This window comes from Mauremys mutica, chromosome 3 (genome assembly GCF_020497125.1).
Source record: "Mauremys mutica isolate MM-2020 ecotype Southern chromosome 3, ASM2049712v1, whole genome shotgun sequence".
NCBI lineage: Eukaryota > Metazoa > Chordata > Testudines > Geoemydidae > Mauremys > Mauremys mutica.
Window position 1 is genome coordinate 126070981 of NC_059074.1, and position 11319 is coordinate 126082299.

General features: G+C 39.8%; 1 protein-coding gene across 1 annotated transcript; it reads left to right on the top strand.

Annotated features, from left to right (window-relative positions):
- The first annotated feature begins 2771 nt into the window (after window positions 1-2771).
- CCR6 (C-C motif chemokine receptor 6) lies at window positions 2772-11044 on the top strand. Its single transcript, XM_045010839.1, has 3 exons — window positions 2772-3541; window positions 6334-6408; window positions 8134-11044. The coding sequence occupies exons 2-3, from the start codon at window positions 6400-6402 to the stop codon at window positions 9217-9219; spliced, it is 1095 nt and encodes a 364-aa protein (XP_044866774.1). The 5' UTR covers window positions 2772-3541; window positions 6334-6399; the 3' UTR covers window positions 9220-11044.
- The last annotated feature ends 275 nt before the right edge of the window (window positions 11045-11319 follow it).

The following is an 11319-nucleotide window of genomic DNA, read 5'->3' on the forward strand; positions in this document are numbered from 1 at the left end:
TTAACATGTGCTTAAATACTATCCCTCGTCAGACACTGGACAGTATCTCGCTCCATCTACCCCTCTTCAAAGGCCAGGTGAAACAAATGGGCCCTGGCGCATGCCATGGAAGTCACTAAATCAGGCTATTTCAGAGCTCTGGAGCCATTCTGAATTCTGTTAGCCTGATAGTCACCTTCTCTGTTATATCGAGGGTGAACTCACATCAGTACCTCTGCTGACCACCACTGTGGCAGTGTTTCATAGGATGGGAGACCGTCACTCAGATAGACTGGCTCTAGATCATTTAGGGCTATATCATTTAAAACCAGCATCGTTAAATCTGTCTGTAAGCTCACAAGTAATCAGTGCAGATAACATTGCACAGGCGTTATGTGCTTTCTAAAGGACACTGTACTTACAAACCAAGCAGCCACCTTCTGCACCAGTTTCCAGCTTACAAACCATTTTAAGATATAGTCTCATATAAAGTGCACTGTAATAATCTAACCTGGAAGTGACAAAGGCATGGATAGTGGGAGCAAGTTTCCATATGGTCACACCTGTCAGACCAGGCATAGATGGTAAAATACCTTGGGAACCACTGCTCCCACCTGATTTTCTAAATGCAGCTGTTGGCCCTAGCAAAGCCCTATGTTATAAACTCAAGTGACTAACAACAATTGAATTTAGAGGCAGATATCTCTGCCATTTTTTCCAGTTGTTTCTCCCAGCCTACCAACATCACCTCTGTCTTGGCTGAGCCTCGATCCAGACATCTTTCTCTCTTCCATGCCTCAATCTCCACTAGACACTGGGTCAGTCTCTCAACCATTTTATGACTTTAATAATCTGCCACAGGCCTATCCAAATGGAACTTTGGGTTCGACAATACAATGACAAGCGACTAAATTCATCCCCAAAATGACTCCATTGAAGTCAATTGAGTCAAATCACAAATTAATTTCACCCCTTATTTGTTTGACATGCATAGTCACACACCAAAAACTGAAGGAAATTTTGTATTAGGGCTGTCAATTAATCACAGTTAACTCGTGCGATTAACAAAAAAAAATCATGATTAATCGCAGTTATAACAATAGAATACCAATTGAAATTTATTAAATATTTGTGGCTGTTTTTCTATATTTTCAATATTGATTTCAATTACAAAAAAGAATACAAAGTGCACAGTGCTCACATTATATTATTATTTTGATTACAAATATACGCACCGTAAAAATGATAAACAAAAGAAATAGTATTTTTCAATTCACTTCATACAAGTACTGAAGTACAATCTCTTTAGCGTGAAAGTGTAACTTACAAATACAGATTTTTTTTGTTACATAACTGTAGTCAAAAACAAAACTGTGTAAAACTTTACAGCCTAGAAGTCCACTCAGTCCAACTTCTTATTCTGCCAATCACTAAGACAAACAGGTTTGTTTACATTTACGGGAGATACTGCTGCTTGCTTCTTATTTACAATGTTACCTGAAAGTGAAAACAGGCATTTGCATGGCACTTTTGTAGCTGGTGTTGCAAGGTATTTACATGCTAGATATGCTAAACATTTGTATGTCCTCTGGAACGGTGGCTGAAGCATTAAGGGAAATATGAAACTTTATCGCATCTGGCACATAAATATCTTGTGATGCCAGCTAAAACAGTGCCATGCAAATGCTTGTTTTCACTTTCAGGTGACATTGCAAACAAAAAGTGAGCAGCATTATCTCCTGCAAATGTAAACAACCTTGTTTATCTTAGTAATTGGCTGAACAAGAAGTAGTACTGAGTGGACTTGTAGGCTCAAAAGTTTTACATTGTTTTGTTTTTGAAAGCAGTTATTTTTTGTTACTTAATTTTACATTTGTAATTTCATGATAAAGAGATTGCACTACAGTACTTGTTAGGTGAACTGAAAAATACTATTTTTTATTTTTACAGTGCATTTATAATAAAAAATAAATATAAAGTGAGTACTGTATATTTTGTATTCTGTGTTGCAATTGAAATTAATATATTTGAAAATGTAGTAACCATCCAAACATATTTAAAATAAATGGTATTCTATTGTTGTTTAACAGCACGATTAATCATGATTGATTTTTTTAATTGCTTGACAGCCCTAGTTTTTATCAGTAATAATGAAAATGTGTGTGTATATATAAAGGGAAAAACTAGATGAGGGCTAATAAGAGAGTATATGTGCTCGTGTCAGTAATGTTAGCAAAGGATTGGATTCTATCATCTAATTCCATTCAGGGCCTTTAATGCTGCTATATGGAGAAGGGGACCTTAGAAACAGATCTAGGATAGTAACTATAAATCATTATTGACTTTTGACATAATAGTTTGATCAGTTATTTAATGTTTTGACACCATGCAATGTGTTTGATTCTGTGGGTACGTCCTGTAGACAGCAGCCTGGCATCTATAAAATTATTCCAGTCAAAGAAACTCAGGTAGGGAACCAACTTTATTGCTGTATGTTCAACTTCCAAAAAGAACTGTGTCACACCCAATATCTAGTATTTCTCCAAGATCTAGCCTCCTATTGATTTAAACAAAATTTGTAAGGCCCACTGAAACAGCATCATCTGGTGACATCCAATAATATTACAAACTATGACAATTTTACACTCAGGATATTGAGTAAATCATTCATATTTGAGCGATTTATTTTGTGTTTAATTTCCTGTTACTGCAAACATTTGAATTAACATAAATGAATAATAAAATGCATGGAAATAAACATGGATATTATCCAGAATTCATACAACATAAAATCAAATCCTTCAAAGGCTAATTAGAACAAATGTTAACATTGTGCCTGAGCTATGAATATATAAATAGCAAACATGTGCACAAAAATAGGGGACTAAGATTTTCCTGTTTTGTCTGTGCAAGTGCACATTTTGCGTGAGTACAATTCAGGTACATCATTTGGAAAATTTAGAACTTAATATGTAGTAAGATCTTATGTGTACTTCAGAATAAATTTACTGCTCAATTAAGTAACTAAGGCAGGACCTGATCCTGCAACCACTTAGATGTGTTTAACTTTATAGATACTGCCAGTAACCCCATTGACTTCAACTGGACTCTCCTATGCATAAAGTTAAGTATTTGCTTAATTGTTTGCAGGATAGAGGCCATAATTCATATGTTCCAAGCACAATGAAACTATTTAATTAAAAATGAAGCCATTTTATTAGATACAGGCCTATTCTCCCTGGTTCCAATGCTAGTAGGACCATTTAATCAAAATTATCAAAATTTTAATAGTGTCTAATGACTAAACATGTAACATCCAGTTTTGTCATCTACAACACACCTATTGTTGAATCTCTGCCCTTACATGCAAAACAGATTACTGTTGTTAGATGTTAGGAGGAAGTGGTGATCATTTGAATTTAACCATTACTTATAATAATGCTGCTATTTCTTGTTTCTCGAGTTCCTAATATTCAAATGCCTTTTTACTGAAGTTGAGGGTGACCACAACAGAACAGAATACCTACTTCCTCTTTGCCTGACGCTTCATTTTTCTGTATTGGTGAGTAATGAAATAAAACAAGGCTATGCAAATATTTGAACAGTAGTCTGACCAAATCTGTTTAATCCATACACCTGGAAAGTGTAAGAAGTGGAGCTGTGATGATTTTTAGCACTGTTTGTAGGTTACCTACTGATTTAATTGAAGTATCCGAAATCTTCTTACCGTTCAGAAATCTATCTTCCTTACCCAGACTTATCATTTATACACCTCATAAGACTCTTCTGTCTATATTGTTATAATTCCAGGTTATTCACTTGTTTACCTTTGCATCTTATTAGTACTTTTGACAACTCATGTATGGGTTGATAGTGAAATGAAATATACTGAGGTACATGCACTGGAAAAATGGCACAACAAAAGCATGTTGCTGGGTTTGTATTACATATAGAGTATAGATTATATGTGAGTGGGTATATATATAGAAGCACTATTAAAGAATTTATGTTTTTTAGTGGATCAATATGAAAACGTACCCCTGATAATTACTTAATACATTATAGAAAAATAGAGCCAAAAGCAGGCACACTAACCAAATGCCTGTTAAGAGCCCTCTAAGAAGAATTATTACTGGCAACAAATTTTTGCTTATATAGGGTCTGAATTCGCTCCTAGTGCAGTCAGCATGAAGTGTAGCAAGTCTTTGGACTCAGGGTTAAATACTTCAGTCCTTATTCACCCTATTTAAAATGGGGATTAAATTCTATATCCTCACCAAACTGACAGAATTTACTTTTTATAATTTATGAGAGTTTTTCAAGTAAATCTGTTAATTCATTTGAGTTATAAACTTTTTTATATCACCACTTCTGATTTTTTGCTTGGTGGGAGAAGATGAACCTAATCTTTAGGGTCTCTGGAGTTTGAGAATTGAGAACAGACTCACTTGTAGATTATTCCAAAATCTAAGGCATGGGTTATTTTTTTTAATTGATGTGTATGGTCTGTAAATACTTTGAGCCATAACTATTTCTATTTACACTGCATGCAATTTTTCAATTTATTTGTTGTTAGATGCATTTTACAACTATTGTGGCAAATAATAGATTTCACATTGATTAATTGTGACAGAGTGTGTGGTTTTTAATATATAATTGCAAGGTAAATCACCTAGGGAGAAACTGACAGAGATAGCACTGTCTTACAGTTATTTAATTCAGGGCTTCATTGGCTGAACTATAAGCAAGGACTCAGGTACAGCCTGTCTCCTGCATAGGAAGGAGCAGCTGTCCTGCATGTGAGTGCTGATACTTACAACAAACAAGAAAATCAGCTGAGACAGTGGAGATTGGACAGTGGACAAATGACAATGGCTGGATGGAGGCAGAAAGTGCCTACTCAAGATGTAAAGGAGCAGATAGAGACTGTCTGAGGGTCTTGAGAGTGGACTTGGCCAGGAAGCAGAGCTGGGGAAACAGTGGAGCCTGTTAAACAATCACATCTGTTTGGTTTGAAACTTTATACTCAGGGCCGGCTCCAGACCCCAGCGCGCCAAGTGCGCACTTGGGGCAGCATTTTGCCGGGAGGGCGGCAGGAGGCTCCGGCGGACCTCCCGCAGGCATGACTGCGGAGGGTCCGCTGGTCCCGCAGCTCCGGGGAACCTCCCGCAGATGTGCCTGCGGAGGGTCCGCTGGTCCCACGGCTGCGGTGGAGCATCCGCAGGCATGTCTGCGGGAGGTCCACCAGAGCCGCGGGACCAGCGGACCCTCCGCAGGCACGTCTGCAAGAGCCGCGGGACCGGCGACTGCCAGAGCGCGCCCCGCGGTGTGCCACCCTACTTGGGGTGGCGGAATTCCTAGAGCCGCCCCTGTTTATACTTTCAAGAAAGAGCTTTAAATAGTATTAAAGCTTCCTCCACCAGGTGCTCAAACCTCTGCAGGCTTCCAGGCTCCTGCAGCTTCACAACTAAAACTTTGAGAAGCAGGCAAAGGAAGTTGGAGCACTGGTTAAAGCTTTCTCTAATGGGCGTGCCAGATCTGAAACAGAAAAGACCATCTCCTCAGTCCCACTCACAGAGAGCCTCTCTCTCCAGCCCCTTCACAAATGAGTTTGCAGTCCACACAGCTCCAAAAATCAAATTTTTTAAACCCAAATAATTCCTACACAAAAAAAGTTTGTTCAATTAGAGTTAAAGTTGACTGTGTGTGTTTCCTCACAATACTGAAAAGCAAAGAAATCATAAGTTAAGGCAGAATTCACACAACTAATACCAGTCTCCAAGTGTTAGTCCACTACCACTCTGCCTCACCAACACAAACACACTCAATTTCAGTTCAACATTGCTATCACCTTCAACTACAGTTGACCAGAGAACAATGCTGTCTCGCGGCAACTTGCTGAGGTGTTGAAATTAGTTTTTGTTCTGCATTTTGGCATGAAAGCAAAACTTTTCAAACATTTTCACAAACATTAAGGAAGAGTGCATGGGTAAGACACTGGCCTGTGGTGGGGGAGACCCCAGTTTCAAGTCCCTGCTCCCCAGCAGAGTTTTTTATCCCAGATCACTCTGAATCTGGCAGAGCAGGAACTTGAATCTGAGTCTTCTACATCACAGGCCAATGCCCTAACCACCAGGCTCTAGAATATTGTATAAAACTCACTTTCCCCTGCCTCAAAAAACTTCCTACCTTTTCAATTAAGACTTCATCAAAACCAGAACATCTCAGTGAAAACAATATATTTTGATGAATTTTGTTAGTCTTAGTTTTCTCTGTTGCTGCATATTTCTTGTTTTGATCTCTTGACACTTCCTGTTTTGCTCTCCTGATCCAATCCACTTCCCTCCTACACAGGCACTCTGAGGATACCAGAACTGTTCTCACCAATTCTTTTCTCATCAGAAGAAGCACATCACCAAAATGACTGGGGTAAGCAGTGTATTGGTGAAGTGTATTAATAGACCAATGAAACAGTTGATTTGGAAGTGGTAGTTCTATGAAGTGCTGGACAAATTGTTATGACCTTGGGAGTGATTGACTAATGAGAGTTATTTGTGATGATGTGATGTTTCATAGACTGTGTTGTCACTGGATATCCTGCTGAAGTTTTCATAGGGAGTTCTGTGGTCTATTCCAGAAGAGTATCTCCCCCACATATAGTTCAGTTATGATTTTATTATGCTCATTGGCCACCATATTTCCAGGAACTCAATGAACAATACTACAAGGAGTACAGCGCTAATTTGAATGCTAGAAAGAATGCTGATATTTCACTGGCTCTTAGTAATATTGCTAAAGCGCAAGAAAAACAACAAATATGCTATGCTAGAAGAAAGACTTGTAAATATGGTAAAACAACATTCAAGGTTAGGGACCATGTTATGTAAATGGTGGATTCTTTGTAACTTGAAGTCTTTAAATCATGATTTGAGGAGTTCAGTAACTCAGCCAGTAGTTAGGGGTCTATCACAGGAGTGGGTGGGTGAGGTTCCGTGGCTTCCTGGAGGTCAGACTAGATGATCATGAGGGTCCCTTCTGACCTTAAAGTCTCTGAGTTATTTTTCAGCTGTTCACCTGACTCCTTCAACCACATCTGTCATTTTGAGAAAAATCTTCTGTTTAAACAGTGTATTTTCACAGTTGTGGGAAAGAACTAATGCTGGAGGAGACAATAAAGATCTAGATTGTCTGAGCTGTGCTCAGTGCAACTATGCAGTGGGGGAGAGAGAATTTTATTTAGAGAACTTTTTATGTATCACCAACTGAAGCAGAACATTTCTGAGGGTGCCCTTTGTTAGAGTTTTGACAGCATATCACTGGAGTGCACAAGGATTTTGGTGGTCAGGATGATGAGGAAACAGGGCCGCCCAGAGGTCTCAGGGGGTCTGGGGTCTTCAGCGGCAGGGGCCCCCCGCTTTGGTGGTAATTCGGGGAAGGGGGGGGTCCTTCCACTCTGGGACCTGCCGCCGAAGTGCCCCGAAGAGCCACGTCTGGGCCCCCCGCTGCCGAATTACTGCTGAAGTGGGACCCGCCGCCGAAGTGTAGCCGGGTCTTCGGCGGTAATTCGGCGGTGGAGGATCCCCGCCGCGGGTCTTCGGGGCACTTCGGCGGTGGGTCCCAGAGCGGAAGGACCCCCTGCCGCCGAATTACCACCAAAGACCTGGCTGCACTTCGGCGGCAGGTCCCACTTCGGCGGTAATTCGGCGGCAGGGGGTCCTTCCACCCTGGAGCGGAAGGACTCCCTGCTGCCGAAGACCTGGAGTGGAAGAAGCTCCGGGGGCCCAAGCCCCGCAAGAGTTTTCCGGGGCCCCCGGAGCGAGTGAAGGACCCCGCTCCAGGGGACCCAAAAAACTCTCGTGGGGGCCCCTGCGGGGCCTGGGGCCCGAGGCAAATTGCCCCCCTCTCTGGGTGGCCCTGTGAGGAAAAGGTGGATTTGGAAGAGAAGTGACCGGGAGTAGTATTTGTATGCTTAACTTTCAAACACTGTTGGGGCCAAATATTTCCATGACTTTTATTGAGACACCGGGATGTATCTAAAAGCAGAATTTGATCCTTTCTGTCTCATACTATCAATTCTCCACTGTTTACGCAACAGAGAGAACGTGCAGAAATGAGCACTAATGTTTACACTAACTGTCTGTATTGTTTTTGCAGGTAGAACTCAACTACACAGAATATCCAGACTATTCATTTGATTATAGTCAAATTCCAACACCATGTGACAAGGGGGAAGTCAGAAACTTCACAAAAGTATTTTTGCCAATTGCATACTCAATTATATGTGTCTTAGGCTTAGTGGGTAACATCTTTGTAGTAATGACCTTTGCTTTATATAAAAAACCCAAGTCTATGACAGATATATACCTCTTCAACATGGCCATAGCAGACATATTGTTTGTTCTCACTCTTCCATTCTGGGCAGTAAATTATGCTGCTGAAAAATGGATCTTTGGTGACTTCATATGCAAAATTACCAGAGGTATTTATGCAATCAACTTCAATTGTGGTATGCTACTCTTGGCCTTTATCAGTATGGACCGATACATTGCTATTGTACAGGCAACAAAGTCATTTAAACTTCGGGCTAGAACGCTAGCATACAGTAGACTGATCTGTTTGACTGTATGGATATCATCAATTTTAATTTCCAGTTCCACTTTCATATTCAGTCAAAGCTACAGCCACTCCGTCAATGAAACAGAAGAGATTTGTGAACACAGATCCAATACAGAGACAAAAGGCACTACTTTGAAATTATTGCTGCTGGGTATGCAACTTCTATTTGGATTTTTTATCCCTCTGCTGTTTATGGTATTTTGCTATGCATTCATTGTCAAAACCTTGGTGAAAGCTCAGAATTCCAAAAGAAACAAAGCAATATGTCTGATTGTATTAATTGTGATTGTTTTCCTGGTTTGTCAGGTACCATATAACATGGTTCTTCTTGTGACTGCCAAAAATATGGGTAAATTGAATAAACTGTGTGATAGTGAAAAGCAAATAGCCTTTGCAAAGTACATTACAGAAGTCCTGGCCTTCTTCCATTGTTGTTTGAACCCAGTGCTCTACGCTTTTATTGGGGTGAAATTTAGAAGTTACTTTGTGAATATAATGAAGGACCTTTGGTGCCTGAGATACAAGAAATACAAGACCAAGAGTTCAAGGGTAAGTTCTGATACCTATCATTCAAGGCAGACAAGTGAAATTATGAGTGACAATGTGTCATCCTTTACTATGTAATATAACTTCAACATTATTACGGAGGAGCTTTGATTATATTCATTCAACAATCCAAAGCAATCTCATTATTCATGTCACAGCTAGTGATTTTGACTTTCCGACACCCTAAATAGTAATTTCTATGATATACAGCTCCCTCTCTCAAAACAATTAACATAACAGAAGAATGACACGACTATGGAAAACTCGTATTAATCACTGTCTAGCTAATGTTTATGCTGTTTTCAAATACAGGCACTTAGAATTCTCCAGAAAGCTAAATTTATCAAGCAACTGCCTTCATTCTAATGAAAAATTGCAAGTTTGATTTAAACATTGCCTTGATATTTTGGTTTTAAAACAGGGCTCCAGTCAGCTATCTCATATCATAACAATTTTAATAGAATTCAGGTTGTAGATTCCTCTAAAACTAACCATTTTGTAAATTTGTCCTTGAGAAAGGCCAAAGCACCACTCTGAATATTTTGTCTATTTGCTTTATTAAATGAAATTTTAAACTCACGAGTGATTTCTGTTTTTCATTGAAGATGGCCTAACAGGGCAGTATTTGGCTCACTTGATACTTGGATATTTTATTTTATTGGACAAACAGTGACATGGAGAAAAATCCTGAAGTCTTTTCTCAATACTTATTAGTCATTAAAATTTCTGTTGAACTCAGTTGTGCTACCTGCTAAACTGATGCAAATCTGGAGTAACTCCACAGACTTCACAAATTGATATGCTTGAGAGCAGAATTTGGCTCATTGACTGCAGTATAAAGTCTGCCAGAGTTAATACTGAGTAAGGACTTTAGTATATTTGACCCGTTACGAATAAACCTTGAATACTTATACAATAAACCGTAAGAATTATTAGTCAGTACTGGAGGCATACAGTACAGCGTAATCATCATCCAGCATTAAACTGGGATACATCTGTTATGCAATTTAGCTTTTTTCACATTTTATATTTACACATGATTTCAACAATAAAGATTCAGGATGGAACTAAACGGATTTCTTAAATTATGCACAACACTCAGAAAAATATGTAAATAGCACAGCTACCTTAAAACGGTTGTTACAGTTTCTTTGATACTTCTGTTTAGTTAATTAAAAGTTCTGTTTGCTGTGGGAGCTCATAAATTGCAACAGAGGTCAGAAGAGAACCAGAGAAGAAGTCCCATTCCTTCATAAACGGATTGGTAGGAGAATATTCTAGACAGGAGCTTGGAATCTTTGAGGGAATGATTTTGGTTCTGAAGTTACTAGCAGGCAATCAATTTCAGTCTGAAATGGAGGGTGGGGGGAAAAGTGTAGAAAGGAGCAAAAGCAGCTGCTTTGCTTCACTCTCTACAAGCACAGCTCCTTTGCAGAACAGCTGAAATAGGGGAAGTGACTAGCTAGATCCCGATAGATGTCTGGGGAATAGTTTCTGCATGTGGACTGTTCCCTTCTCAGATCAGTATAAGTTTTGGCTTTGGCAGAGTAACTACCCTTGCGTGATTTTAACTGGCTGCAGAAGGGAGAAGCAGATTGGAGCCAGCCGAGTGCCTGTCAGTGGCAGCATGAGAGGGCCAAGAGCTGTACTGCTGGTGCTGATGGGGTACTGTGGGAGAACACAGATGAGATATGCTACATGGGGACTGTTCTTATTGGAGCAATTCATTGATGTTTGTAAAGTAGTTTGAGATTTTCAGATATAAATGTTAAGTCTATTTTTTTCTTAAGAACATAAGAGTGGCCATACTGGGTCAGACCAAAGGTCCATCTAGCCCAGTATCCTGTCTTCCGACAGTAGCCAGTGCCAGGTGCCCCAGAGGGAATGAACAGAACAGGTAATCAGTGATCCATCCCCTGTCGCTAATTCCCAGCTTCTGGCAAACAGAGTAGGACACCATTCCTGCCCATCCCGGCTAATAGCCATTGATGGACCTATCCTCCATGAACTTATCTAGGTCTTTTTTGAACCTTGTTATGGTCTTGGCCTTTACAACATCCTCTGGCAAGGAGTTCCACAGGTTGACTGTGCGTTGTGTGAAAGAATACTTCCTTTTATTTGGTTTAAACCTGCTGCCTATTAATTTCATTTGGTGACCCCTAGTTCTTGTGTTATCAG